This window comes from Impatiens glandulifera, chromosome 2 (assembly GCF_907164915.1).
Source record: "Impatiens glandulifera chromosome 2, dImpGla2.1, whole genome shotgun sequence".
NCBI lineage: Eukaryota > Viridiplantae > Streptophyta > Magnoliopsida > Ericales > Balsaminaceae > Impatiens > Impatiens glandulifera.
This window is the reverse complement of record NC_061863.1, coordinates 67,626,746-67,654,129: the sequence shown is the minus strand read 5'-3', so window position 1 is coordinate 67,654,129 and position 27,384 is coordinate 67,626,746. Positions and strand designations below refer to the sequence as shown.

The window sequence follows — 27,384 nt, the reverse complement described above, 5'->3', positions numbered from 1 at the left end:
TTTTTAAAGTCATGAATAATTAACTAACTAATTAGTTAGCTTAGCCCTTAGCTAGCCAGCAGCTAGGGGTATATGAATGTTTGTACTCTACTTAATACAGAGATGACATATTATTATTATCTTAATTAAGCAGCAAACAAAAGGATTCTGACAGATGTTTAATCCAAAGGGCACATATTTAATTATCCATTGTGATGTGTTTGTGTTCGGGGCAGCCTAAGGCATTGATAGAATATGATGTTTTGTCTTAATCCTCAAGTTGAAAGGGCTGACCTGGGCCGGGCCAACTTAGATCATGACAATCCTGATTAGTCCCCATCCAAAATCCAAATATGTCTAACTTAATTAACAGTAGTATAATAATAATAATAATTAATTAATTAATGCATGCATCTGGATAGATAGATAGATTAGATAATTTTACCAAACAAACAGACAGACAGCAACAATTTAATCGTTTCCAATGTGTAAGTTTGTTATTGCCCGCCATTTGAGAAGCAAATTGTTGATCCTTTATGGAAGGAAGACATGCATGAGACATTAACTTTATTCACTTTAATCTTTTCCCTTTTGGTGATTTAGTTTAAAGCTATTAGTGACTTGTCCATTCATTAGTGTGTTACTGTTCCCCTTGTAACCAAAGTTTATTGAATTGTCCCTCAAACGTTGCCCATCTTGTTGGAAGGAAAGTTCCCCTCCCCTGCCCTGCCCTGCCCAACCAAAATTGACATTTCATTCCTACCTCCCATATTATTTCTACCATTCAAACTTTAATCCAATTTCATGCATGTTTCTTCTCTATAGCACTTTATAATTAATTTTAATTTTATCACAATTTCAATGATGCACTAATTACTCACTTGTTCAAAGCTCTTATTATATTATAAGTTGGCCAATAATGATAATTATATACATACTCTAAAGTTAAGTGGAGATAAAACCTGGGTTGTAGGTGTAGGATAACAACTGCTCATCTTCCTTATTGAATGTTGTGGGGGCAAGCTAGAAACCGCAAGGATCATCGTTTATCTTGTGTCTAGAGGTGCAGAAGAACCTCATAAATTGAAACTAGTGGGGCTAGAAAGTAGAAACCAAAAGGAAATTTCTCCAAAGTGATTAGCTAGCTAGAGATATTAATTACCCTTCATGAATGACATTTTTTGCTTTTGTGGGATTGTTTGTTTGAACAAGGTCAGTTTGTTTGGGGGAATGTTCTATCCGCGACACACGGCAATCTCACCCTGCGCTCAAACAAGGAAGGAGGGAATGACTATAACTTTTTTCATTCAAAAAGGACAAAAACATATATAGTAAATACAAAGATGGTGTCCAATCTAAAATGTTGAATCAAATCTCAAATCTAACAAACACCCTGAAAAATAAAATGACAAAAAGATTCGTCATAAAAAGATCTGACTACATTAAACAACTCAAGGTTAGCTCAAGTTTGTATCAATTTGGAGTTCTCATTGTCATTGTTGTATGTTTGGTAGTCCTGTATATTATCCACAAGATACGTTTTTCTTTCTTTTGAAAAATGATAATGAATGCTTAAATTCAAGACTTTGTGCCTTGGTTAGTGCAACCTCTATAATTAATTAACCTTTATTGATGAGAATGGAGTTCTCTAAAGCAAAGCATAGAGTCAGTAATTAAGTCAGGGCCTAACCAACCCTGGTATTAATACAGTATACAACCCTGCCCAAGTAATGTACTACTTAAAACTCCAACCAATTTAAGCACTACCATTTATTTCTTAAAATAAAATTTTGTTACTTCAAATATCTTTTTACTCAAACAATTCAATTTTTAATAACTTATAGAAAGATTATTTTAAAATAACTTATTGATTATCAAACAATCATTTAGACATAGACAATCCAAAGCATGATTTATCTTTTGGTAGTAGTAGTAGTTGCAGTGCACTAAGTATTTGTCTATGCAAATTGACAACTTTTTCTGTGAGGAGAGAGAGAGAGAAAAGAACAAATAATGGAGTACATATTTAAGGAATAGGGACCAGTTCTATAATTGGAGAGAATATTATATAACTAAACTAATGTTGTCCGATTTTATAATCATGGTGGAAGTAGCATTTCAACCTCTTAATACTTTGAAAAAATCACAAGAGAGAAACAAATGTCTGTCCACCGTACAATCTCCTGCAGCCTGCCCTTGTGACCAAGCCCACATCTTTGACTACTTGTTCTATATATATAGTGTTCACATAATTCTATTCAATTACTCCAAAAATATATATAAATATATATATCATGTCAATCATAATTGAGAGAGAGCCCCTCATAAGCCTTGATTAAGTCCTAAAATAAAATCAGAATTTTTAAAATCAAGGCCAGGTCCAATGAAGACAAAAACCTAAAATCTGATGCCCCACAAAGGTACAATATGTGAATAGAAACAAGAGATGCCAAAGTTCTAATTGTTTAGTTATGCATTTTATAAAGAAATTACAATTAAATAATATTAATAATGGGGGGAGTAGGAGTAGGAGAACCCTCCATCATTTAGTATTATGTGGATGCTTTCCCTCACAGCCATAACAAGTTATAAGGGCCATCCCCTCTTAATTTTTTTAATAATTATTATAATTAAAATTAAATGTGGTTTGTAGTCCCCTTTATGGGGTCATGTAATTAGAGAGAGCAAGTAAGTACCAGTCCATTTCTCCATTTAATACTTCAAACCAAGATCTACCAACATCTCACATGCCCTACATTTACCACACATTATAAATCATCCTTTAATTATTCTACACTCTAAAGAATATATATAAGATCATCTTGAAACATTAAATTTAATTAATGTTAAACATAAGTTATAAGAGTCAACTATCACACCTTTCTTCCCTTCCAAGTTGTCAACATATCCAAGAACAATTAATTAATAGTACAATTAAGATACAAACTAAGTACGGATCAACGCTAGTTGGGGGAAGAACTAATTACTCTGTTAAATCCAACTAATCTTGGATTTAACTGTAAGTTAAAGACCACTACAATTTCATGATGAACATCTTATGATTTATCAATGCTACATCATGATCAGAGAGAAGAGAACTTAATTATTATACTTTCAACCAAAAGATAATCTACTAGCTCCAACCCACCTTTCCACTCTTTCCAAAGAAGAATCTGTTACAAACTTTAAAGATATGAGAATTTTTAGTAAGCACTTATTGATGCTAGCTAGCTCATTATTAGTTCTACCTTAGCTTAGCTTATAATTAATTAAAAGCACCATCTGCCGTAAGAAATGAAAAAAGTAAAGATAGTGCTAAGGATTGAATATATATTATATGATTCAAACTAGTATTGCATTTCAAGCAAAAAGTGTTCCATTTGTGCATAATTAATATTATTATTAGTGTTCCATATATACAAGAAGATTAGTATTGGTGGGTATCTTTGGAATTGCTAACTCTTTCTTTTTCTTTCTGCTTTTGTATGTATAAATATTATTCAGCAAGGGGGGGTGTTTTTGAATTTCCCTTCAAATTTAGTTTTAAGACATTATTAATATTAAATGAAATGGGTCCCCACGGATATTTTGTCCATGATTGGAGGCTTGGAGCATATATAAGCCGAAAGTAGGACTATACACACTCCATTAATCAAAATTTGACCAGCTGCAAATGTGTTAAAAAAAAATAGAAACATCATTTTATAACAGAAGCTACTGAGATAATGCATAAAAAACCATTTTTTTTATCAAACATGAATACCTAAAAAGAGAAAAGAAATAACAAAATCCAAAACCCAAATAAGGCTGACTATGAAAAATAGGAGAAAACCTATCCTTGTCTAAGATTCTCCAAAAGGGCTTCCGCCAAGAAATTGGGGGAGCATTTTTATGCTTACTCGTTCCAAATAATTCATGAAATAGTAGGATGGTTCATTCAAAAGGGTGAAAAAAGACGACTAACACATACACCAATAACCAACTAGACAAAAACTTTAAGCAGAAACATACTCACAAGGCAACAAAGGGAATGCAAAATATCAAAATGAAACAAACAAAAAAACACAAAAATGAACCAACAACAAACAACTCTCCTAGAACCATCTAGACCGGTTATGTACAGATTTTTAGGTCTAGAAGATGAGGTCGACATATTAATATAAAGGTCAACTCTTTATTCTTTCTATTGGACGGTGATTTTAATTCAAAATATTTGCATGTCTCTATCAAGGATAATACTACTAAATAGAGTTAATCCATACATCAACTTCTGAAAAAAATAGAAAACAGAAAGGTATTTGTGAAATTGAGGAATGAATGTTTTACTTAATAAATAAATAAAATAGAGAAAAAAAAAGGAATGTTTCTCTAATCAAAATAGACTGTCATTAATTTGGCAGGCCATAGAAGACCCACTCTACCATACAATACACATTTTCATACTGCTGTGTATGAAAATGACTTATTGCCCTGTAAATTTACAAGCAGCAGATGAAATTGACAATAATATATAATATATGTCAACGAAATTAATTAATTAGACAAGGCCATAAATGGTACAAAAACTCAACTGGTCATCAGTCTACTCCATAAAAGCCAAATGAAAGATGGTGTCAAAACCGCGTATAATATATATTATTCTCTTTCTTTAACTCCAATTGTTAAAAGTATTATATAAAGCTAGGTCCCATCTAATTCAAACAACTACAAATAATATATAATGAAAAATCAATATTAAAAACAATTAAGCAAAGAGAATATGGTAAAATCATATGAAATTAATATTTAATTGTCCCCTAAATACTAGTACCTAGATTAGCAATAAAATAATATTTCACAAATCAATCTACTACTTAATTAATTAGTACTCTATAGGATAAGGTCAATAGTTTTTTTTTTATTTCTTAGAAAATACTTTTTCTAAATAATTGTGGTGCTCAAATACAATCTAGAAACGATCAAAATATTGAATTAGTATATTTGGTTTGGCAAAAATAAAGTTTTTTAATATGTAGATGTCAATGATCTATTTCTATTGATTATATATATCCTAATGTTATAATATATAATAAGATTAAGGAGAAATAATAATAATAATATTAATTGTATATAAAATATTATCATATATAGTAATAACAATAATTTCTCTAGAATTATAGTAGACATAATAATTATAGAAGATAGTAATAATTTAACAGCAATAGCAATAATTCGACTGGATCGAACATGTCAGTGCCCAGTAATCAGTCTATAAGGTTAACAATAATCTTCCAGGATATTTTCAGGAAGTGAAGGCCTCGAATTCGATCGACTCCCTTTCAAAGATGACAAACATTTTGACACGTGGCATCCTGACCTGGGTCCAAGGTAATGATGCCGCCGTCCACGTTAGCCTTATGATATATGTACAAAGGCTAGCTTATGTATGAATGAATATATTATTTTGCAATCTTCTAAGGGAATCTTTTACTGTTACGAATAGACACATGTGCAAGTTGAGCAACAGTAAAAAGTACTCTAGTGTTTTATTTTATTTTATCTAAAATATCTATACTTAAGAAACAGCCAAGAATTACACTTCTTAGATATCATTAACTAAGACACTCCAAATGTCTTGTTAACTAAATAATAGGTAAATAACTCACTTTTCAAATATATTAAACCGACCAAGAACAAGTTATTAATTTGGTTATCCGATTAATAACCAATAAATCGAACAAGGCCTAAATGACACAGGTAGTTTAATATTCATTATTTAACTCACTTGACCGGCAAGAGAGAGAGACCTCGGGAATGTCTCTTGAGTGAGACCCATTTTACCATTTCTTGAACAGGTAGTGTGTTTATTTCATAGAAAGGGACCGGTCTGCTTATCTCTTCACCATCTTCCTTCTAGCTCCTCTCCCCTTATCTATCCGCCTTCTCCTCAAACTTTCTGCCCTACATTCATTCATCCATCCATCCATCCATCTAATAATAAGCTTCAAGAGAGAAGGAGAGAGAAAGAAAGAAAGAAAAAGAGAGATGGGTAATTGCCAGGCCGTTGATGCAGCAGCACTTGTTATACAGCACCCAAGTGGGAAGATAGACAGGATGTACTGGTCGGTCAGTGCCAGTGAGGTGATGAAGATAAACCCAGGTCATTATGTCTCTCTCATCATTCCCTTGCCACCAGTTCCCGGTGAAGAAGATCAGAAGACAGTCAAGTTCACCAAAGTCAAGCTTCTCCGGCCAAGTGACACCCTTATTCTTGGTCATGCCTATCGCCTAATCACGTCCCAAGGTACTTCTCTCTAATTTTCAATATACAGCACTGTTTTTGGGTATGGCTGATTTTTTTTTTTAGAATAAAAATATAAAAAAAAAATCATGACAATATTTTCTACATGAAAAAACAGAGGTTATGAAGGTCCTTCGAGCAAAGAAGCAGGCTAAATTGAAGAACCAGCAGGAATTGCAGAATCCAATTTTGGAGGGAGAAACTGGGAAGTCTAATGATGAAGTTGTTGAGGAGAACAATCAGGTTCATGTCAAATCATTTGTTTTCATCCAATTAATAAGTATTTGCCCTTCTTCGCTAGATCTCTATTGAGCCAGTCAAAAGCAAAATAAGGAAGCTTTTTATTGGTGCCTAGAGAGAAATCAAATAGTCTTGAACTGATATGCCGGATTGTTCAGATTTTCACTCAAATTTCAATATTGTTACCTCAATTCAGGTGATGAGGCAGCAGCAAAGGAATAAACAGCACAAAGCAGGACAATCATCCATTCTGGCTGCGGGGGGAAGATCAAAATCATGGAGACCTTCATTGCATAGTATCACCGAGACCACAAGCTGATGAATTTTGTGGATTCTATTTGCAAGTTTATGAACGATTCAAAAGTTGTGATTCACAAGTAGATATTTTGCATGAATTTAACATTCCCAAGTTGTGTGATTCACAAGTAGAGAGTAATCCTACTATCAACAAAAAATTGTGCACTTGTGTCGAGGACTGACTCCTCTAGTATTTAAACCACTCAGCATTAATAAAACCTCTGTATAGAAAGCGAGAAACAAGAATGGTTTGGTTGTGAAATTTTGTTTTGGATCTCAAACTTGTCTCTAAATGTTTGGAAGTTGTTGTTCCCAGTCTTGATCAAACCCAAGATGGACCGGAGGATCATAAACAAACATTTTTCAGAAATTATCCATTAATATCTGTAGAAGAAACCCTAGGAATCAGGGAAACAATTATTTAAAGCTTTGAATTAAAATTGGGATTCTAGCAGCAGCTAGGTAGCGTAAAACATGTAGGCCCAAAACCAGGACAACGCCAGCATTTGAGGCTGCACATGTGCGGAAAGTTTGAAAACAGCTATTAATATTGTAAAGGAGTCCAATCGAGCTGTTGTGAGGATCAAGATAATCAGATTCTAAGGCAATCATTGAACCATTATCATTTCAATCCAACTTATTGATTCTTGAGGAGGAGGAGGAGGAGGAGGAGGAAGAAGATTAATAATAATAATAATAATACTAGTAGTAGGACACGTGTGAAACTTCTAGACTTAAATCCAACCATGGAAGTTAAAAATCTGTGAACCTCAAACACCAGACATTAAAATACGTTCTAACAACGAGAAGGAACTAATCCGGATTTTGAATCTATTTTCATGATCTGCCTTTGTTAATAGATTGACCTAATTCAGAGATTAGTAGAGCGAAAATAAATACCTCTGCACAGATGTCGACAACAATACCGATCGAGGTCGTCTCCGAATGTTTCCATGTTCTTCTTCAATAAGTTCATCGTTAACTCAGGCATGAGTCTCTAGCTAGCTAGGTCTCCTGTGTTGGATCAGAAACGCCTAAATGTAAAGCATATTGAGCGTAATGTGACTTCTCGAGAGAGATCAGGAGAGACAGAGACTTACATGATTACAACTGTAGTGAATTCCTAATGGCCTTGGGTTAAGGAGTGTTTTGGGGGAAATGGCAAAGGAAAGATCACCGTGAGCATCGAGAGAGACTGAGCGCGGCAAATACTTCCCCCCCCCATTCAATTTGGCGGGCGGGCGGCGAGAGGTTTCGCTTTTGAGTCTTGTTTGCTTGGTAATTGTTTTTTTAATAGAATCACTTTTTATGAAAGTTATTTTTTCGTTTTCTTTTTTTAATAGACGTTAGATTTCATTCACAATATACCTATCATAATATATCTCAAATCCATTCCCGCAGAAAATATTACACAAAACACACTTGACATTCAATTAACAATTAACAATTGATATAAATAAAAAAAATTATGAGATTTTAACTCATAACTAAATACAAATTTTAAATTTGTATATTTAAACTATTAAGCTACAATATTGTATGTTTAAAAAATTATAAATTTATATAAATATTTTATTAAATGGGTTTGGACCAAATGTTTGTCGGACTTAAATAAAAATAAAGAAAGAAAAATATTAACAAAAATCTAACAACAACAAATTGAAAGTTTGATTTCTTTAACCATTGACAATATAAATATATATATATATATATATAAGAGTGGTAGAAATATATGTCACTTAAATTTTGTTCACCACAAGTTGAACTTGTAAAGAATGATGATAACAAATTTATACATAATGGTTTCAGAAAATAAATAACTTTGAAGATTATCAAATCCATTAAATGAATAAAATTAAATAGATTAGAATGAACCTAGATTAAATAGATTAAAAAGCCGCATTAACATTTTATTTATCTGAAATAATCTAATTGTTACAATTTGGGGAGGGAAATTGGATGAAATGACCCTACAAATAGGGCTATTTGCATCCGTGGTAATGTTTAATAATTTTTGATCTGATGACCACTTATTTTTTTTTTGACGAATTTACCCTTTTCGCGTAACGCGAAGGGACTCCGCGTTTCGCGAAGTGAAACAGTATTGATATATATACTCAAATTTTTTCATTTCTCTCATTTTCTTTCTCTCTCATGCTTTCTTTCCCCCTGAGTTTGTCGCCGGCGGCGTAAACTCCGGCGACGGCGACTACTATGAATGAAATCTACAAGATAAGAAACCTAATCCCCGAATCTATGTTTATATAACAGATTTATGTTCTTATTTGTATTTCTTAATGAAACCCTAACCCTAAATATGTTCTTTTTGGTGATATTGGTTAATATTGATTCATATTGAATCATATTTGTTCATATTGGGTTATATTTGTTCATATATGTTCATATTTGTTCATATTGGTTTATTAGTTTGTTCATCTTATTGATTGTTCTTTTGGCTGTGATGATATTTGCAGATGATATCGTTTCTGCTAGTTACTTAACGAAGCGTTAAGCACTTAACGAAGCGTTAAGCACTTAACGAAACGATAAGTAATTAACGCTTCGTTAAGTGCTTAACGCTTCGTTAAGTGCTTAACGCTTCGTTAAGTGCTTAACGCTTCGTTAAGTGCTTAACGCTTCGTTAAGTGCTTAACGCTTCGTTAAGTACTTAACGCTTCTGCACGCGCGCGTAGGAAGACGAAGAGGCGCGCGTATATGCACGCGCCGTACCATATATTTTAAAAAATAAAACATTTGGACATTCATTTCTTCCACTTTCCCTCTTCTATCCTCTCGATTCCTCTCTCTCTACAACCGTCTCACTGAAGAAGACATTGACAAGGCCGATCTTCCCGTCCCCTCGTGTCCTCCCTCTCTATCATTGATTCCCCATAAATCTCAGGTTAGTTTTATTTTGGTTGTTGCATGTCTTTTTTTGGTTATGGGTTTTCATATTTGCATGTTTAGTTTTAGGGTTTTGGCTGTTTTAGTTTATTGGTTTAATATTGGTTAGGTTTAGCGTTTAATGTTTGTTTCTGGTTATTGATTATTGCATTATATTTGCATGTTTGTTTCTGGTTGTTGGTTATTGTTTCTGGTTTAGGGATTCGTTAAGTACTTAACGCTTCGTTAAGTACTTAACGCTTCGTTAAGTACTTAACGCTTCGTTAAGTACTTAACGCTTCGTTAAGTACTTAACGAAGCGTTAAGTACTTAACGAAGCGTTAAGTACTTAACGAAGCGTTAAGTACTTAACGAAGCGTTAAGGACTTAACGAAGCGTTAAGGACTTAACGAAGCGTTAAGTACTTAACGTTTGATGTGGTCTATGTATATGATCTTACATTTTTGTTGTTGTTCCTTTTGTAGATGGCAGAAACTACCGTTCCTGATTTCCCTGGACGGATTTCTTGGAAAAGCGTCCTCTGCCTTAAGAAGATTGTTATGAAGTTTGAGGAAATGGATCTTGTGGAGAAGGTGTACAATACCCAATTCAGATATATAGTCTCTGCGCCAGTGTTGCAGTTCTCAGGAACTATTGTACATCACATGTTGCTTAGGAGGGTAACCTCAACCTCCAAGGAGATTACTTTCAATATCAATGAGCAAGAACTTGTGTTTGGTATGAAAGAGTACGCCTTGGTGACGGGCCTAAACTTCGGAAGGTTTCCTGAGGTGAACGAAGAAGAATGCCGAGGTTGTCCACCTCTGTTGGTAAAATATTTTAAAGGGAAGACGAGTGTAGTAATGCAAGACTTGGAGACTGCTTTTTTGAAATGTAGAGATAAGGAAGATGCCTGGAAGATGGGGCTGGTATGCTTGATTTGCCAGTACCTATTTTCATTTGACCCAAGGAGGGTGGTATTTGCCAAAATCCTCCACATGGTCGAAGACGAGGAAAGTTTCCTCCGATTTCCTTGGGGGAAGGTGACCTTCAGAGCCACCCTCAAGGGTTTGAACAAGAACATGAGACATCTCAGTCACAAATATTATAAGAAGAAGAAGGAAAAGAGTACTGATCCTTATGCTCCTTTTGCTTATAACATTTATGGGTTTGCACTGGCATTTCAAGTGTGGACATATGAGGTCATCAAAGGTTTTGTTCCTAAATTTGCTAGAAAGAATGAGCTTAATGATCCTCTACGCCCAAGGTTGTTAGTCTATCATTCCAACAGGAAGAACACCCTCATCGAGATAAAGACTGCCCTAGAGACAACGGATCTGACTGAGATGGAAGAGTCCTCCATGGAGAAGAAGTTATACAGTGGTGAGGACTTTGAACAAATAGATGAGTCAACTGATGAATTTTTTGAGGGATTTACAGAAGGGAAGTTAGTGAAGGAGGATTATGATGATGAAGAGGAGGGAAGTGAACCTGAGGATGAACATGAAGAACCTACTTCCAAACCAAACACCCGGAAGAGAAAGGCTGCGCTTAATCTCAAAGAAGCCGTAAACCTGAAGAGGAAGCTTGCTTATGAATCTAGTCCTGCCAACATTCCTAGCCCCCCATCCGCTACTAGTGCTGGATTACCTCCAACATCTTCTGTTGGATGTAAATGTGAAGAGCTGAAAGAGGAGGTAAAAGCGCTGAAGGAGGAGCTCATCAAAGAGGTGAAGGAGGAGCTCAAAGAGATGAAAACAGCTTACGAAGAAACTCAAACAAATCACAAGGCTTATATGAAAAAGTTGGTTGTTAGTATGTGCGAACAGTTATTAGCCAAATCCAACCAAAGGATGGCCACTTTAATTGTCAAATTAGATAGTATGGAGGAGGAGAGGAAGAAGAAGAAGAAGAAGAAGAAGAGCAAATTGGAAAAGAAGGCCAACACTGAGGTAAGATGAAGATACTTATCGCTTCGTTAAGTACTTAACGCTTCGTTAAGTGCTTAACGCTTCGTTAAGTGCTTAACGCTTCGTTAAGTACTTAACGCTTCGTTAAGTACTTAACGCTTCGCTAAGTACTTAACGCTTCGTTAAGTACTTAACGCTTCGCTAAGTACTTAACGCTTCGTTAAGTACTTAGCGAAGCGTTAAGTACTTATCTTTTGTTGTTCTTAACTGACCACACTGTTGTTTTATTTTTGCAGGAAGGGAATGTGGAGAAGATGAAGACGAATGACATGGAGATGAAAGATGGGAAGGTGGAGGAGGAGAGTGAGAAGGTGGAGGATATAACTGAGGTAAGTTTTACTTAGTGAAGTCAAATGTTGTTTCGGGAAGTAAACGCTGACCACACTGTTGTTTTCTTTTTGCAGGATGGGAAGGTGGAGGAGATGATGACGAATGAGATGGAGATGAAGGATAGGAAGGTGGAGGAGGAGAGTGTGAAGGTGGAGGATAAAACTGAGGTAAGTTTTGATTAGCGAAGTCTAATGTTTCGGGAAGTAAACGTTGACCACACTGTTGTTTTCTTTTTGCAGGATGGGAAGGTGGAGGAGATGATGACGAATGAGATGGAGATGAAGGATGGGAAGGTGGAGGAGGAGAGTGTGAAGGAGGAGGATAAAACTGAGGTAAGTTTTGATTAGCGAAGTCTAATGTTTCGGGAAGTAAACGTTGACCACACTGTTATTCTATTTTTGCAGGATAGGAAGGCGGAGGATAGTGTGGTGAAGGTGGACGAGACTGAGAATAATGTGAAGGTGGATGGTGGGGAGATTGTGAATGATGTGAAGGTAGATGGTGGGGAGATGTTGCTCTCCGATATGATGCAAGAAATAATTGAGAAAAAGAAGGATAAGGTCAAGGTTGAGAAGGTTGAGAAGGTTGAGAAGAAAGCCAAGGTTGGGAAGGTTGAGAAGAAAGTCAAGGTTGAGAAGGATGCCACGGATGGGAAGGATGAGAACGATGGGAAGGATGGGAAGGATTCGAGGGATGGGAATGATGAGAACGATGATGATGATTTCCAATTATACAACACTCCACCTAAAGGAGTAGTTCCCAAAAAAAGAGTGAGGAAGCAGAAGAAAGATGAAGACTACACCAACCCTTCTTTGTCAAAACAGCCAAAGACGAATGATCCATTAACTATCAATCCCCTTCAAAAATTTGATGATGAGTTGTTGGTTCAATTACAGAATTGGTTGAAAGATGAAGCTACCAATGATGAGACAAAAACTGTGTTTACTTGCGAAGCACGAAAGAAGTTGTTTGTTAGAGTTCTAACAAAGTCCACATGGCTTAAAGATCCTGTAAGTCTTGCATTTCATATTAATTCTTTAAGTTATGAATAAGGTTTTTGATATATGCTGCCTTTTCCCCCATTTTGTAGGAAATCGACGCAGTCTGCCACTTGTTGCGCAAAAGGATTGAGCAATATCCCAAGACATATAAACATTGTAAAGTATCAATAGGGGATTGCTTATTAGCAGATATGATGAGGCGAGAGTACCCGAACTATAAAAAAGATCCTGAAAAATTTCCAATAGCAGACGTATTTTCTCAGTACTTCTGGGGAGCGCCTTATAGACATATGCCAGAATGGCCACTAGTAGACGATATTTACGTGCCTTTGAACATTGGCAACAAGCATTGGGTATTGTGCGTCGTTCGTGTACAAGATAATCACATTGACGTTTATGACTGCGACTCGAGTATTTATAGGAATCTCGATCCATACATGAGACCTTTGTGTGAGATGTTTCCACGAATATATGCAATGGGAGCAAGTGATGCTGAGCTAAAACGGTATCCTAATTTCAATTTCCAGAAACTGACATATAAAAGGTTGCCACACCCAGCCAAAAATACAGTTGCCAAATATGGGGAAGTCCCTAGAGCAGAAGAAAGTGGGGATTGTGGTGTATTTATGCTTATGCACATGGAATACTTGACTGCTGGTTTAGGTGTAGAGAAGGTGACTTCCAATGAAATCGAGTTTTTTCGACAAAAGATGGCGGTCCGGTTATTTCATCAAATTACAGAACCTTAGTTTGTATTGTAATCGTTTATTGATTTTTGGATAGAACTTGACTTGTGCTTATGTATTCTGAACTTGTATTACTTTTTGGGTAGAACTTCAACTTAAGTTACATTTCATGTTAAAATATTTGTAGTTTTAATGTAGTCTGGTTGGTTGGTAGTCTGATATTTACATACCAAAGAATTGAACATATAAATCAATGTATGAACATATAAATCAATGTACCAAGTAACTAACTTAAACTCACTTAAACCAAGTTTTACTTAACGAAGCGTTTAACGAAGCGTTAAGTACTTAACGAAGCGTTAAGCACTTAACGAAGCGTTAAGCACTTAACGAAGCGTTAAGCACTTAACGAAGCGTTAAGCACTTAACGAAGCGTTAAGCACTTAACGAAGCGTTAAGCACTTAACGAAGCGTTAAGCACTTAACGAAGCGTTAAGTACTCCTTCAGTACACAGATAAACTAGATACAACATACAGATTACAACTTATCCGATTACAACTTATCCGATTACAACTTATCCGAGTACAACTTATCCGAGTACAACTTATCCGAGTACATAATACAGCTTATACAAAACACTTATACAACTTATCCCAATCAATCTAAAGGCTCATATTGTTGAGATGATGGCTCGTGCTGTTGAGAAGAAGAGTCATGATGCTTAGATGATGATGCTTTTGCAGTAGATGGAGCAGGCATGACTGCTTTGCATGTGGCCCTATTATGTCCTAGTCCACCACATGAGCTGCATCATCTCGGAGCCTTACGTACCTCACCTTGAGATGACCTACGCTTTGTTTGTGGGCGCCCTTTCTTAACCTTGACAGGTGGTTTTAGACATACGCGTTCCTTGATCATTTCGGGAATATCCCAATCGTCTTCATCACCAGCAGGGTAACATGTCTCCGCATATGCATTCATCCAAGATTCAGTTGTGTAATATCTGTAAGAATGGAAAATAAAACGATTAAACAATTGGTTAAATAGATTGAACATGTGAGCTGAATAATACCTTGAACAAAAGTCATAACAAACCAAATTGCGGTGACGGGCAGCAGCCATTGCATGAGTACAAGGAAGACCAGAAACTTCAAATACCCTACAAGTGCAGTTCATGTCTTTCAAATTAACTTTAAAATGAGACTCATTGTCATGCACATAAAACTCGAATCGGTTAAGCGATGATACTGTATAGAATTTAGCCTTCTCGAATCCCTCACGTAACCACTTTTCATATGTTGGAGATAACACTTCTCGGTGGTTGGACGCTCTTTCTCTTCTCTCATTAAACCAACCTTGTATTGTCAATCTTAAATACTCGGCCATTGAGGAAATGGGGTACTTTCTGGCTTCCCTGCTCTGACTATTAAAACTCTCAGCATAATTGCTTGTCAGTTGATTGTATCGCTTACCGGGGAAAAATGCTCTACTCCATCTTTGAAATCCAATTTCTTCCAAATAGGCAGCAATCCTATTATCTTTAACCCTTATCTTGTCAAAAAAACGATTGAATTCGTGGACGGTGTACGCACGAGAAGCCATATCAAACTCCATATGACAATTATCAGTTTTGAATTTCGCGTTGATATTCATCTTTATGTGATATGTGCACGCACCGTGGTATGCTTCTGGAAAAACAGCACATAAGGCATTGGCGATGCTTGGGTGTCTATCGGATACGAAGACGAGATCATCAACTAATCCAATTGCTTCTCTCAATTTTTGCATAAAATAAGTCCAAGAGTTATTATTCTCTGAATCAACAACTCCGAATGCGACAGGATATAATTGTTCATTAGCATCTAATGCAATAGCCACCAATAGTTGACCTCCCACCTTGTGCTTAAGAAAACTGGCATCAACACACAATACGGGACGACAAAATGCTTTGAAACCCCTAATAGAGAGGCCTAGGGACATGAACATATACTTGAAGTGCCCGACCTCGTCTGTTTGGATGTCTGTTATGGTACCAGGATTATGCTTCTCCAACATGTATAGGTATGAGGGTAATTTTTCATATGAATCCTCAACCGTTCCTCGCACCGCCACTAATGCCATTTCCCTAGCCCTCCAAGCCTTATTATAAGTCAAATTTACCCCATAAGTTGCCTGCATGTCTTCAATTATTTTCTTAGGCAAGTGATTATGGTGATGGTCCATATACTTACTCTTCACGTACTGCCCAATAACCCATGTTGGTGTTTGCATTTTTTTCTCTAGCCTAGATAGAACTGAGCATGAGTGTTGTTGGTCGAATTTCCGGATCTCAAACATCTCAGATAATTTACCTTTCACGGCACGCAATCTCCACTTGCATTTCTCATCCAAACATTTCACATACCAAAGATGTTTTCTTGACTTCTCCACCTTGAATTCAAAATGATTAGCCATCGCATATTTATATAGCATCAGTTGTAGTTCTTTTTTATTTTCAAACAAGGCACCGACTTCCAATACAGTTTCAGTAGTTAATGCCAACGCAAATGAGGGGTCTGTCGGTGATATGTCTGTTGGTGATATGTCTGTCGGTGATATGTCTGTCGATGGTGTACCAAATGATGATCTTCTTGCACTACATGGTGTACCCAATGATGATCTTCTTGCACTAGTAGGTGTACCCGTTGATGCTCTTCTCGCACTATGTGGTGTAGGTATCGATGCATGCAAGTCCTGAGTAAGTGGGATGTGAGGCAAAGAGTTATCTCCGACTTCATTACTTTCAACAAAGACCTCCGAGGTTAAAGCTTCTGGTACAATTTTCTGAGTAAATTGTGGGAGAATACTTTCTTGAGTTGGGTAGGTAAGTAGTGGTATCTTTTCTTTAGTAAATTGTGACTTCTCTACTACAGACACACACAATGGTGACACAGTTCTACCCAAAATCAAGCGTGATAAATATATGTTCAGATCCTCATCATCTTCAATAAAAACGGGTTTAGGATTTGTGATATTCGGAATATCATACTTCACTTGCAGCACTAAATCATAGGTAGATTTCTGCACTTGAAGTCTTTCATGGAGTTTATCAATTAATTCAGCATAACGAGTACTTTGGGGTAAATCCAATGTTTTGATTGAAGAGGCATCAAAAAACCATATTCCATTAGCATCAACTTTCCACTCTCCATTATAGAAAACGAAAACTTCGGCTGCAAGAAAAATGGGAAACGGGATAATTAATACTGTGAAATGGAAACCCTTCGCGAAACGGGAAGTACTTAGCGAAACGGGAAGTACTTAGCGAAACGGGAAGTACTTAGCGAAACGAGAAGTACTTAGCGAAACGGGAAGTACTTAGCGAAACGGGAAGTATCATCAGAAGAAACCCTAAACAACACAGTGATTCGAAAATGCATAAATGAACAACAATAAACTTGAAATACATAAACTTACCAATTGTTACAGTGCTTGTGCTCGTCGTGGAGCTCATTGAGTGCCGCCGTTGAACTCCGTCGCCGGCGAGATTAGAGAGAAGGAGGAGAAAAGCGGAAGGGAAGAGAGAGAAGAAGAAGAAAAGAAATGAAAAAAAGATGGCCGGATTTTATTATATAGTAAGGGTATTCTGGACTTTTCACAGCGTCTCACTTCGCGAAACGCGAAGTCCCTTCGCGTTACGCGAAAAGGGTAAAATCGTCAAAAAAAAAAATAAGTGGTCATCAGATCAAATTTTATTAAACATTACCACGGATGCAATTTCCCCTATTTGTAGGGTCATTTCGTCCAATTTCCCCAAGGGAAATCGGGGATATAAGCCCAATTAATCAGTAAACTAAATATGTAAAGGAGTCCTCCAACTATTATTACATATTAAAAATCTTACTATCACATTTTTTATTTTTAACTATCAAATTATTATTATATTTTTATAAAAATGAAATAAAATAAAAATTAAATAATTAAAAACATAAATAATATACTTTTTATATTAAATAATATACTTTTTTTGAAAAAAGGAAATAAAAAATCTAAACAAGCTCCAATGGGCTGTTAAAAGGCCCTAAAGTGAAGTGATTTTTAGGCCTTTTGTTAGGCGCTTACTTGAAGAGTTGTCGCCGGAAATAGAGGAAGGAGAAAATACCATTCGTAAACTGTCACCGGCAATTTTTATCGTCTCGTCTCGCTGTTAGCTTCAGGTTCGTGATTCGTGAAGAACAAGTTGAAGAGCAAAGAAAAGAAAGAAAGAATCAATGCTAAGCAGAGGTGGATTTTTGTCATTTCAATGTCCATCAGCAGCAGCGGTTTTCAATACAGCCCCTCAGAATTCCAATTCCTGTTTTCTATGTCATTCGGTCAAAATTCATGGAGGTCACTTCTCCTCTATCCTCCTCCAACGGCAACATTTCCTCTCTCGTGATGCTTTTACTCATTTGAGGCACGATTTATCCGTTTCTTCCTCCAAAAGTAGCAATGACGTCCTTCTGGAAACGGAAGGATTTGCAGGTGAGGACGAATGGAAAGATGAAGATGATGAAGACGACGACGACGACGAAATAGATATACCGTTAATGAACATGAAGAATTGGCTTAAGAACAAGCCAAGCGGATTTGGTGATGGCAAGGTTTATGATACTTCGATTGAAGACAAGCTGTTCGACGAAATGGAACAGAGCAGACAAGCCCTGCTTTCCAATAAAAATAAGCTCAAAAGTGAAGCAAGCAACCCTAACGCCCAGAAAGTGCCTCAGAAACTGAAAGGTTGCTCGTTATATATACAATTTCATATGCCACATTTTCAGTATATTCTTATTTGCTATGCAAATTTCATCTCTAACTGCAAGTTCCACTAGTAATTCCTACAACATTATTCAACAGTAATCTGAATGAATGACCTGAAATGAAATGCCTGTTATATTCTTTCTATTACTTGTTTATAGAAGAATAGTTGGTTTGTTGTGCTGATCTAGCATTGTGTAGGGCTTGCAGCCAAAGAAGAAGAGCCCATTCAAACTGGGATTTGTGTACGTTTGGTCAACCTTCCCAAGAAGAAGAACATCCATAGGGATCTGCAGTTGGCTTTCAAAGGGGTTCCTGGAATCCTCAACATAGTTCCAGCAAATGATGGCAACAAAAAGACTAGAGACCCTATCTGCAAGGGCTTTGCCTTTGTCTATCTTCATTCTGAGGCACATGCCAAAAAGTAACCATTCAATGTTTTTCACAAACAATTGAGCTGTTGTTAATTGCAAAATCTCTTAATCCGTCTTTTGTGATCACATCTATGTTTTTCCTTAAAATACTTGCAGGTTTGTGCAACTATTTTCGGAACAAGATATATCTTTTGGTAAGATCCAAAAGAAGATCACCCTTGAGATAATTGATCCAAATTCCCTGAAATCTAATGATACTATAGAGAAGTTGCCAGTGAAAGGAAAATCTAATGATACTATAGGGAAGTTGCCAGTGAAAGATAAATCTTATGCTTCTCAATCATCATCCAGTTTAAAAGGAGATGTTAGTATTGATTTTGAATCTGTTGTGGAGGACATCCCTGAAGAAGATTTGGAAGCTTTCGATTTCTCTGATGTTGATGATGATGATGATGAAGAAGAACCAAAAACCACACAAAAGAAGACTGCCACCATTTCTACGCCCGCAAGAAAATCTCAAGAACCAGCAAAAAAGGGTAATCCTAAGAAGCCTATGGCTAAGAAGAAAGCGCAGAAACAACCACAACTTAATATACCCGGATCTGCAAATAGGTAGGGAAATGCAATAATGATAAGAATATATGAAAAGTTTTGAGCTATGTTCTCCTCTTAATGAATAAGGTCTTAATTTATGTATCAGGTTAAAGTTCAGAGAGAAAGCAGTTCTAACAGGAGTATACTCCAAATATGGAGGTCAAGCTGCTTCAGAAAAATAGAGCTAGCCATTTGTTCTTCTCAACTCAGATACTTCTTTTTGTTATATGTATGTACTAATTATATTTATCCAATTTATATTAGTAATTTAATGTTTATTGATGATTAGTTTAAAGTTTAAAATTTAAAATTATTTTTTATTAAATAATGATTATTATTGTTATTGACTATCTTAAGTAAAAAGAGTTTATAATAATAATAATAATAATAATAATAATTTTTGCTAATCAAATAAATGGTTAATTCATTTTGAGTTTGATAAATAGTGATATTTTAGTATTTGAAAAGTCTTTTAAATATATAAATAAATTTTAACAAAATATTTAATGATTATTTTATATTTTTAAAACAAAACCAAACTTTATTTTATTTAAATTATTAGTTATTTATTATATTTGAGTTCGAAACTATATTAATAACAGTATAATAAACTATAGTATTCAACTTAAATCAATATATTAAAGATTTAAATTTAAATGAAATAAAATGATTAAAATAGTTTGTTCGTTTTTATCCTTTTTATTTTATAAAATACAAAATTGATTAAAATTTCATAATAAATAAATATATATACATTTACTTTAAAATATTTATATTTTTAAATTAAATAAATTAAATATTTTATTTTAATATGAGATGTAATATCTGTTATAAACACATCTATGAATTATCTATTATAAACACATCTTTACAAATGAATTATTAAAAATATTAAATATGAAGTTTTATTTTGTTTTTTTTTTTTAAATAAAATAAAATAAGGCAGGTACAATAAATGCACTTCAGACCCCCACTATTATCATTAGATGATTATTCCAATTATAATTTTTTTCAATTCAAACTCGTGCTATAGGAAGTGTAACTCAATGCTATATTTTTCATAAAATAATTTTATGTCAAAATTTTTATCAAACATAATTTATTATATTTAAATTAAATTAATGTAAATATAAATATTTAAATATTTTATTATAAAAAAATTAATTAGAATAATAAATGGTGATTCTTTAAATATATAAATAAATTTGAATAAAATATTTAATAATTATTTTATATTTAATACAGATTGAATTTAAACTAACAAATCATTTGTTAATATATATATATATATATAATTAAAAAATATTAAAATCAATAATATCCAAACAAGGCCAAATAAAATATTTTTAAAAAAATCAACCAAATAATGTTGTCCTTACAAATTAAAATATTAGAAAAAAAACAAATAATTAAATTTCTTTCATCGTTTTCACAGTTCACTTACATATTTCTCTGCTAATATATTAAGATATGACTTATTTATTATAATTTATAATATTTACAAACTACTATATTGACTTAAATTAATATATTAAATATTTAAATTAAAATTGAATAAAATTATTTTAAAAAAATTGTTTGTTTTATTTTTATTTTATAAAATAAAAAATTATCTAAAGTTTCTTACTAAGTGAATATATGTTTATATATTAATTTAAAAATATTTTATATTTACAAAATAAATTTATTATTTTTTTGATTAGAGATATTTTATGATAAAGAAATATTTTATAAAACTATTAAAAACACTATATTTTAATTAGGGTTAATACTAACATTTGTTTTAATGAATTTTGAAGCTAACATATTTATAGTTTAATTTTTCTCAATACAGAGTGTTTGTGTGTTTGCCTTCAGTAAACTACTCTCTCTTACTTGATCCAACAGTTTGTGGTATTTTTATATATCAAAATGTTTAATAAAAATACTTTTATAATATTTAATTTAAATTAAATTATAATATAATATAACTATTTAATATTTTATAATAAAAAACTGATTAAATTAATAATATTTTTTTATAATCAAATAAATATTTATAAAGTTTTTTAGATATATAGATACATTTATACAAAATATTTAATAAGTGTTTTACATTTCTGAATTTTAGCCTAACTTTATTTTATTTAAAATAATATATTAAGATATGACTTATTTATTATATTTGAGCTAGAAATATTATTAATAATACACTATTATATTAATATATTAAATATTTAAATTAAAATTATTAAAATGTTTTATTATTATTATTTTTAGTGAGAAAATGTGATTGTTTAATTAGAAACCACAATTTAGATTTTTTGAGGTGATCCGGTGTTTATGAAACCAGCCCTGCCCCGATGACATCAGGAGGATCAGCTATCTCAGACACTTTCCCTTCTTCTGTCTCATTTGAAAAATAATTCTTAAAAAGTATAGTTTTAATTTTATTAAAAATATAATTTTATTAAAACTATACTTTTACTATATTTTTTAAAAATGATTTTAAATATATAAATAAATTTATACAAAATATTTAATAAATGTCTGGGATAGCTGACCTCTAAAGGGACATAAGTCTAGGCTTATTACTTGAAATTTGTGTCTTATTTATTTTATAAAATATAAATTAATTAATATTTTATACTAAATGAATATATATATATATATATTAAAATTAAATAAATTTATTTATTTTTCTTTAGAGATGTATTGACTGTTTGTTATAAAAAATATTTGTAAATCAAATTTTAAAAAATTATTATAATTTTTAGTAAATTTGAATTATAATCCATTTAAAGTTTAGTGTTAATATTATTGTCTAATAAAACAATTCTCTTATTTTACAAACAATGTGTCTCTAAAGTAGTACTGTAGCTTCATTTTGTTGAAACTTGTGCTGTGTAACTGTGTGTGAGTAGTGATATATTTTTAAAAAATATTTTTATATGTCAAATGTTTAATAATACATATTTTTATAATATTTAAATTAAATTACACTTTTAATTTATAAGTATTCAATAAATATGATGAAAATTTTATTAGAATAATAATAATTTTCAACAATAAAATACATGTTAATATACTTACAGTTTGATATATATAAAGTTTTTTAAATATATTTTGAACAAATTATTTAATAATTGTTTTATATTTCTGAATATAAGTCTAACTTTATTTTATTCAAAATAATATATTAAGTTATGACTTATTTATTATATTTGTTGAATTTGGATTTTTTATTTTTTTTAATGAATTAAGATATAATCCCTCTTTTGATACCCTTTCAGCTATTGCTCTATTAGCTGCGGCGGCGCGTCGGCCGGTGACTCTCAATTCTCGCTTCTTCAGTTCAAACTCTTCTCTTTAGTTTCTTGATCTTCAGTTCAAACTCTTTCTCTTTATCTTGCACAGATCCATATATAGCGCAATTTACTTAGTTTTTAGCTCTATAGTACCCAGAAATGAATTCCATTTTCCAGGCTTGTTCTTTGTATATACTTTCACGAGCAGGCCATCGCGTTGCTAGAAGTTCGGTATGTCATCTTTCTTTTCTTTCATGGAAGACGAGCTTTAGTCGTATTGGAATTAGAGCTGTAAATGTGGAGTTCACTTTAACCACATTTCATGTTCAATGTTACTCTTCTAGAAGGAGAGATAACAAATCTCCTTTACTTAAATTAGCTCATTTATCCGTCATTGAAGAAAAAAAAGACCCTCTCTTTGTTGTGAGGAATGCTGACAGTGATTGCTATGATCAAGTAGGATGCTCGGTAATTTCATGTCATCTTCTTCCTCCTTTATCCCATTCTTACAATCTCTTCTTCAACTGACATTATTACAGTAAAATGGGAAGATGATACATGTTGATTTTTACATGGTGTTGTTTGTTTTCAGATTTCATTTCCAACCAAAGATGAACCAATAACCAACATCACACCAGAAGTAGCTGCTGTTGTGAGTGAGAGTTTAATCTTGAAGTTGTATTGAGCATGATTATAATCAAAAAATTCAATCTTGTATGATTAATGTGGTCATCTCATTTGCAGGATACGACTGTCTCAACACGCCCTTCTGAAATGGTATGATGATTGATTGAGTGTTGATTTCTTTCATTAACAAAAAAATATGACACAATTTCTGCTATTATTGCATTCAGACATCTTGCATTCTTCATTTTCATGGTGCTTTCAAAGGAAATACTGGTCAGGCTGGAGCAGGAGCAATTCTGCGTAATGCAGATGGAAATTTGGTAGTACTCATTTGTGTTTTAATTTCTTTTGACATACAGGGTTTCTCATCCTAATCCTGTTAGTAATATTAGATTTGTAGATTGCGGGAGGGTTTAGGCGACGTAACCAACAATGTTGCTGAATATCGAGCAGTAATTTTGGGTATGAAATGTGCCATTAAAAAGGGATTTAAAGATATTAAGGTTTTTGGCGACTCCAAGCTTGTCTGTAAGCAGGTTTGTTCATTTGTTCAATTTGGTCGATCTGATACTTTTTGTCTACAGTTCCGCAAAGAGATTTTTACTTATGGCAAACAATTAGTGTATCCCCTTTGGTTTCTTTATGAAACAGATGCAGAAAAAGTGCAGGATTAGAAATGATAGTCTAATCGATTTGTATAAGGAAGCAATGAATTTGAAGGATGAGTTCTTGTCTTTCGAGATCAGTCATGTTTTAAGGGTATGTATCTTTTGTCATTTTTTTTCTTAAATGCAGTTCATACATATTATTGACGATATTGTTACATCACTGTGTGTGTGCTCTTCTTCTCTTGTAAAATAAAGAGTAACAACAAAGTTGCTGATGCTGAAGCACACTTTGCAGTTCGTCTTGATGGTAAGATGTGAGCTTTTTCTTGTCTGCAAATTTCAAATTGGCTATCAATTTTGAGCTTGAAAACCATGGTGCTTTCTGTAGATGGTGAAATCCATGAAGAAGAAGCCTGTTAGCAGAGACAGCACATTTGGTTCTTTTAGCAATCTATGACTGCTATTCTTTGGACAAATGATTCTTCATGAGCAGCCCCAATGTTTTCAACTGGTTCAACAGAAAGAAAGGTTTATTTTTACTTTATCTGAATTTGTCATGTATTTGAAAACAGATATAGATGCAAGAGAAACAAGTATCCGTGTTTCCAAATGGGGACAATTTATGTTTGTAAACAGAACAAGTGGAATATATATTTATAGAAACATTAACATATTGTTCCTCAAAACCCTTTCCCATCACAAGTGATAAGTACATTCTTAACTTCATCACATTATGGTTACTCAAGAAAACCAACGAACAAAGGATCGTCTCAATAGCATAAATAACTCTCCTTTGATCAACATAGTTTAGAACAAGTGAAGATTTACATGTAGAATTGAGAATCACAATATAGCCCAAAAGAATTCTAATCTATATAAATATATCCTCTAGAAAACGGGGATCACCTCGTTCTCAACCACAATGCATAGATATAGTCGTTTAAAGAGTACATGGAGGCAACTCAAGATGAAAAAGGACTTCCAGAACAGAACCTCTTCTAGCGAGGCTTCTGCTTTTCCAGTTTCAAACGAATATTATACCACCTTTTCTTCTTTTGCCTATCCCTTGTTGTAGAGAACTTCCTTTCTCTCGAATGAACAACATCCTCTTTCACACTGTCCTTGGCTTCACTGCTGCTGCTCCTACTCTTGCTTTTACTACTGCTCTTCTTCATTGTTGGAACAACTCTGTAAGAGGATCGTATTTCATTCCAATTCTTAAGCAACACATCAATCTGCAAAATCGAGTGGGCGTGAATCACATTCCAAATAAGGCCCAAGGAACAAGAGAAGCATAGAGCATTTTAAAAAAAAACATACAGACTGCATCTCTTGAGCATATCTACTAGTCATCTCCGTGAATTGCTGGAGAACTTCTCTGTACTCGGTCTCAAAATTTGAGACCTCCACCCTTTTCGTTAAAATTTGAGCTTCCACAGCTCGAAGACTCTCTTTTGCTTCACTTAATGAACCCGCGCATAGAGCTTCTATTGTGTAGCTCATGCTTTTGAAAAAGTTATCACCTAAAGATTGATCAGAAAAACATTCAAATCATAAACTCAAACAAGCTCGTAGAGATTGATAAACTAAAGAAAGAATGCAAGGGAAGTAGGCTCACCGTAAACTGCAAAGGTATGGGTTCCGGCTTTTAATTCTGTAATTTCACAAGGTTGAAAACCGTCCAATTTTTTAAAGAAGGATGTATCCTGGTCCTTAGCAGCCACCATCTGAAGTAAAATGTTGTAATTATGTAATCTGGCGAGAAATCAAAATACAAATTTGTATAGGAAGAGACTCACAGAATTTGCAGCATGATCCAACTTATAGACGGGGAAGCCAAGAAAATACATGCCAGCAGAAGTAACCTTTCCTATTTTGGCACTATCTTCCTGTAGTGCAAGGCTCAATCCACCATTCTCATCCAGATCAAAGTACAATAGCTGAAAAGTTTGTCAAAATCAGAAAGTGTTTTCTGATTAACTCAAGAACACTCATGGATCAAACCTTGAATTTGCTTTTGTCAAGAGATTTGACACTGCAGACAAGTCCTAATTTTGCTTCTTCCTCTGTAATTCTGACAGAATAAAAGTGAGCACACTGTTTCTCAACCTGTTAAAAGATAAATATGTATGTATAAGAAGAATCCATTATCAAAAGGAAGAAGGATAGCCATTTACAAATAATAATAATAATAAAGTCTTACCTTTTTAACCAAAGGCTCACCCAACTCAAGCGGGCAAATCTCAACCCTTCCATTTAAAGCCTCTTCTAAGACGGTTGCTGATACAGTCGTTTTTATAGGAACTCCAAGTTTACTGCAAATGAGCGGAACACGAGCAAACAGAATGAGTTTTCTTTCCTTAAAAAACATCCAAAGTATGTTGTTGTCACCTAAAAAGTGCTGCAAACATGGTATTTACAGTGCTCAAACTTGAAAGATCTAGTTCCAATTCTTGATTCTCGGATTCAACAGCCTGACAATTAGCATTAATTAGATGTATTTATTATGCAATAAATCTGATGGGGGGTTTTAAGCTAAATAATGAATGAAGTTCAAATCATACCGAGAAACCAGCATTGTCATACTGACGCCGCTTATCCGGATCATACAAAATGTTGTACGAAAAGGTAACCTCCTTAAAAATGTCGGCCGCTTTTGGGTCATTTGCATTCTTATCAGGATGGTACCTAAAAAAACACAAGAATATATAACTGGATCTTGTAATAGTGAAAGGAAGCAATAGTTAGAAGAGAAAGGTTCTTACTTGAGAGCCAGCTTACGGTAAGCGGTTTTGATTTCCTGGTCAGTCGAATTTCTGGAGACGCCGAGAACATCGTAGGGATCTCGTCGAGGGTGTTTTGTTACATCCTGCTTATCGGATCTCGAACGATGAATGGGCATCTTTGTCGCTTAAAACCCTAGACTAGAAAATGAAATGAAAATGAGATGGAAGAAATCGACCCGTTAATGGAAACATGATTTGGACGGCTTCTTCTTCGTAAAGAATCTAGTTTTCTTAATCAAATTTGGAAGAAGAACCCTTAAACAGCAAAGAAGAAACGACGACAGTGGACCACCAGGGCAGCCAACCACCACCAACCTGGAGGAGCAGCTCCAAAACAGAACAAGCTAAGTGAAGAGAGAGAGAGAGAGTGAAATTTTGTTTGTATGTCATTATTTTATCTATATTCATTCATAGGTTTCTCCAAATTTCAAAATTTATCTCTTTACATCTATCTAACAGACGCCGGAGTGCGTATTGCGCTACACATTATCGGTTCTGACGAATCTGATAGCGACTTTTCCGAACGTGTGTTCAAAGGCAACCACAAATTGGGTGACGGTGAACACTTGAACAGTGCGCACTCTGGCGCACCCTAGTATCACGCACTGTGTATTTTGAGAGGGATTCTTCGTATATTATAACAACAACAACGAGAAACAACTCCG

General features: G+C 34.0%; 5 protein-coding genes and 1 long non-coding RNA gene across 7 annotated transcripts; 4 read left to right on the top strand and 2 right to left on the bottom strand.

Annotated features, from left to right (window-relative positions):
* Positions 1–613: 613 nt before the first annotated feature.
* Positions 614–8,014, bottom strand: LOC124927464. The gene is made up of 4 exons (XR_007098409.1): positions 7,897–8,014; positions 7,697–7,810; positions 942–1,241; positions 614–710 (listed from the first exon to the last, which is right to left on the bottom strand). It is a non-coding gene; the product is annotated as an uncharacterized LOC124927464 (long non-coding RNA).
* Positions 5,788–7,077, top strand: LOC124927463. The gene is made up of 3 exons (XM_047467873.1): positions 5,788–6,262; positions 6,378–6,502; positions 6,696–7,077. Exons 1-3 carry the CDS (start codon positions 6,004–6,006, stop codon positions 6,816–6,818), a joined length of 507 nt encoding a protein of 168 aa, XP_047323829.1. The 5' UTR covers positions 5,788–6,003; the 3' UTR covers positions 6,819–7,077.
* A 2,150-nt stretch (positions 8,015–10,164) lies between the features above and the next one.
* Positions 10,165–14,392, top strand: LOC124925300. Its single transcript, XM_047465267.1, has 7 exons — positions 10,165–10,335; positions 11,137–11,631; positions 11,904–11,978; positions 12,384–12,473; positions 12,876–12,989; positions 13,070–13,654; positions 14,336–14,392. Exons 1-7 carry the CDS (start codon positions 10,165–10,167, stop codon positions 14,390–14,392), a joined length of 1,587 nt encoding a protein of 528 aa, XP_047321223.1.
* A 3,373-nt stretch (positions 14,393–17,765) lies between these two features.
* On the top strand, positions 17,766–19,691 carry LOC124927753. Of its 2 annotated transcripts, none has more exons than XM_047468218.1 (4): positions 17,766–18,425; positions 18,645–18,867; positions 18,974–19,429; positions 19,518–19,691. In XM_047468218.1, exons 1-4 carry the CDS (start codon positions 17,918–17,920, stop codon positions 19,591–19,593), a joined length of 1,263 nt encoding a protein of 420 aa, XP_047324174.1. In that variant the 5' UTR covers positions 17,766–17,917; the 3' UTR covers positions 19,594–19,691. The 2 variants fall into 2 exon arrangements, with proteins under 2 accessions (XP_047324174.1, XP_047324175.1); XM_047468219.1 differs by having other exon boundaries at positions 17,768–18,425; positions 18,654–18,867.
* Positions 19,692–22,703: 3,012 nt separating this feature from the next.
* On the top strand, positions 22,704–24,660 carry LOC124925876. Its single transcript, XM_047465995.1, has 8 exons — positions 22,704–23,166; positions 23,291–23,350; positions 23,443–23,475; positions 23,553–23,645; positions 23,718–23,861; positions 23,977–24,084; positions 24,189–24,240; positions 24,322–24,660. The coding sequence occupies exons 1-8, from the start codon at positions 22,858–22,860 to the stop codon at positions 24,351–24,353; spliced, it is 831 nt and encodes a 276-aa protein (XP_047321951.1). The 5' UTR covers positions 22,704–22,857; the 3' UTR covers positions 24,354–24,660.
* A 47-nt stretch (positions 24,661–24,707) lies between these two features.
* On the bottom strand, positions 24,708–27,069 carry LOC124925875 (chaperone protein dnaJ 16-like). The gene is made up of 9 exons (XM_047465994.1): positions 26,699–27,069; positions 26,498–26,621; positions 26,325–26,407; positions 26,137–26,248; positions 25,938–26,042; positions 25,733–25,873; positions 25,552–25,660; positions 25,254–25,456; positions 24,708–25,168 (listed from the first exon to the last, which is right to left on the bottom strand). Exons 1-9 carry the CDS (start codon positions 26,833–26,835, stop codon positions 24,932–24,934), a joined length of 1,251 nt encoding a protein of 416 aa, XP_047321950.1. The 5' UTR covers positions 26,836–27,069; the 3' UTR covers positions 24,708–24,931.
* Positions 27,070–27,384: the final 315 nt, after the last annotated feature.

Coding starts and splice junctions, on each gene's coding strand:
- LOC124927463 (XM_047467873.1), top strand. CDS start 6,004: ATGGGTAATTGCCAGGCCGTTGATGCAGCAGCACTTGTTATACAGCAC. Junction 6,263..6,377: donor TCGCCTAATCACGTCCCAAG/GTACTTCTCTCT, acceptor ATGAAAAAACAG/AGGTTATGAAGGTCCTTCGA. Junction 6,503..6,695: donor TTGTTGAGGAGAACAATCAG/GTTCATGTCAAA, acceptor ACCTCAATTCAG/GTGATGAGGCAGCAGCAAAG.
- LOC124925300 (XM_047465267.1), top strand. CDS start 10,165: ATGGCAGAAACTACCGTTCCTGATTTCCCTGGACGGATTTCTTGGAAA. Junction 11,632..11,903: donor AAAAGAAGGCCAACACTGAG/GTAAGATGAAGA, acceptor AATGTGGAGAAG/ATGAAGACGAATGACATGGA. Junction 12,474..12,875: donor AGATTGTGAATGATGTGAAG/GTAGATGGTGGG, acceptor GTTCAATTACAG/AATTGGTTGAAAGATGAAGC.
- LOC124927753 (XM_047468218.1), top strand. CDS start 17,918: ATGCTAAGCAGAGGTGGATTTTTGTCATTTCAATGTCCATCAGCAGCA. Junction 18,426..18,644: donor AGTGCCTCAGAAACTGAAAG/GTTGCTCGTTAT, acceptor AGCATTGTGTAG/GGCTTGCAGCCAAAGAAGAA. Junction 19,430..19,517: donor ATACCCGGATCTGCAAATAG/GTAGGGAAATGC, acceptor TTTATGTATCAG/GTTAAAGTTCAGAGAGAAAG.
- LOC124925876 (XM_047465995.1), top strand. CDS start 22,858: ATGAATTCCATTTTCCAGGCTTGTTCTTTGTATATACTTTCACGAGCA. Junction 23,476..23,552: donor CAACACGCCCTTCTGAAATG/GTATGATGATTG, acceptor TATTGCATTCAG/ACATCTTGCATTCTTCATTT. Junction 23,862..23,976: donor CCAAGCTTGTCTGTAAGCAG/GTTTGTTCATTT, acceptor TTTATGAAACAG/ATGCAGAAAAAGTGCAGGAT.
- LOC124925875 (XM_047465994.1), bottom strand. CDS start 26,835: ATGCCCATTCATCGTTCGAGATCCGATAAGCAGGATGTAACAAAACAC. Junction 25,661..25,732: donor TGGATCATGCTGCAAATTCT/GTGAGTCTCTTC, acceptor ATTTTACTTCAG/ATGGTGGCTGCTAAGGACCA. Junction 25,457..25,551: donor CCATACCTTTGCAGTTTACG/GTGAGCCTACTT, acceptor ATCAATCTTTAG/GTGATAACTTTTTCAAAAGC.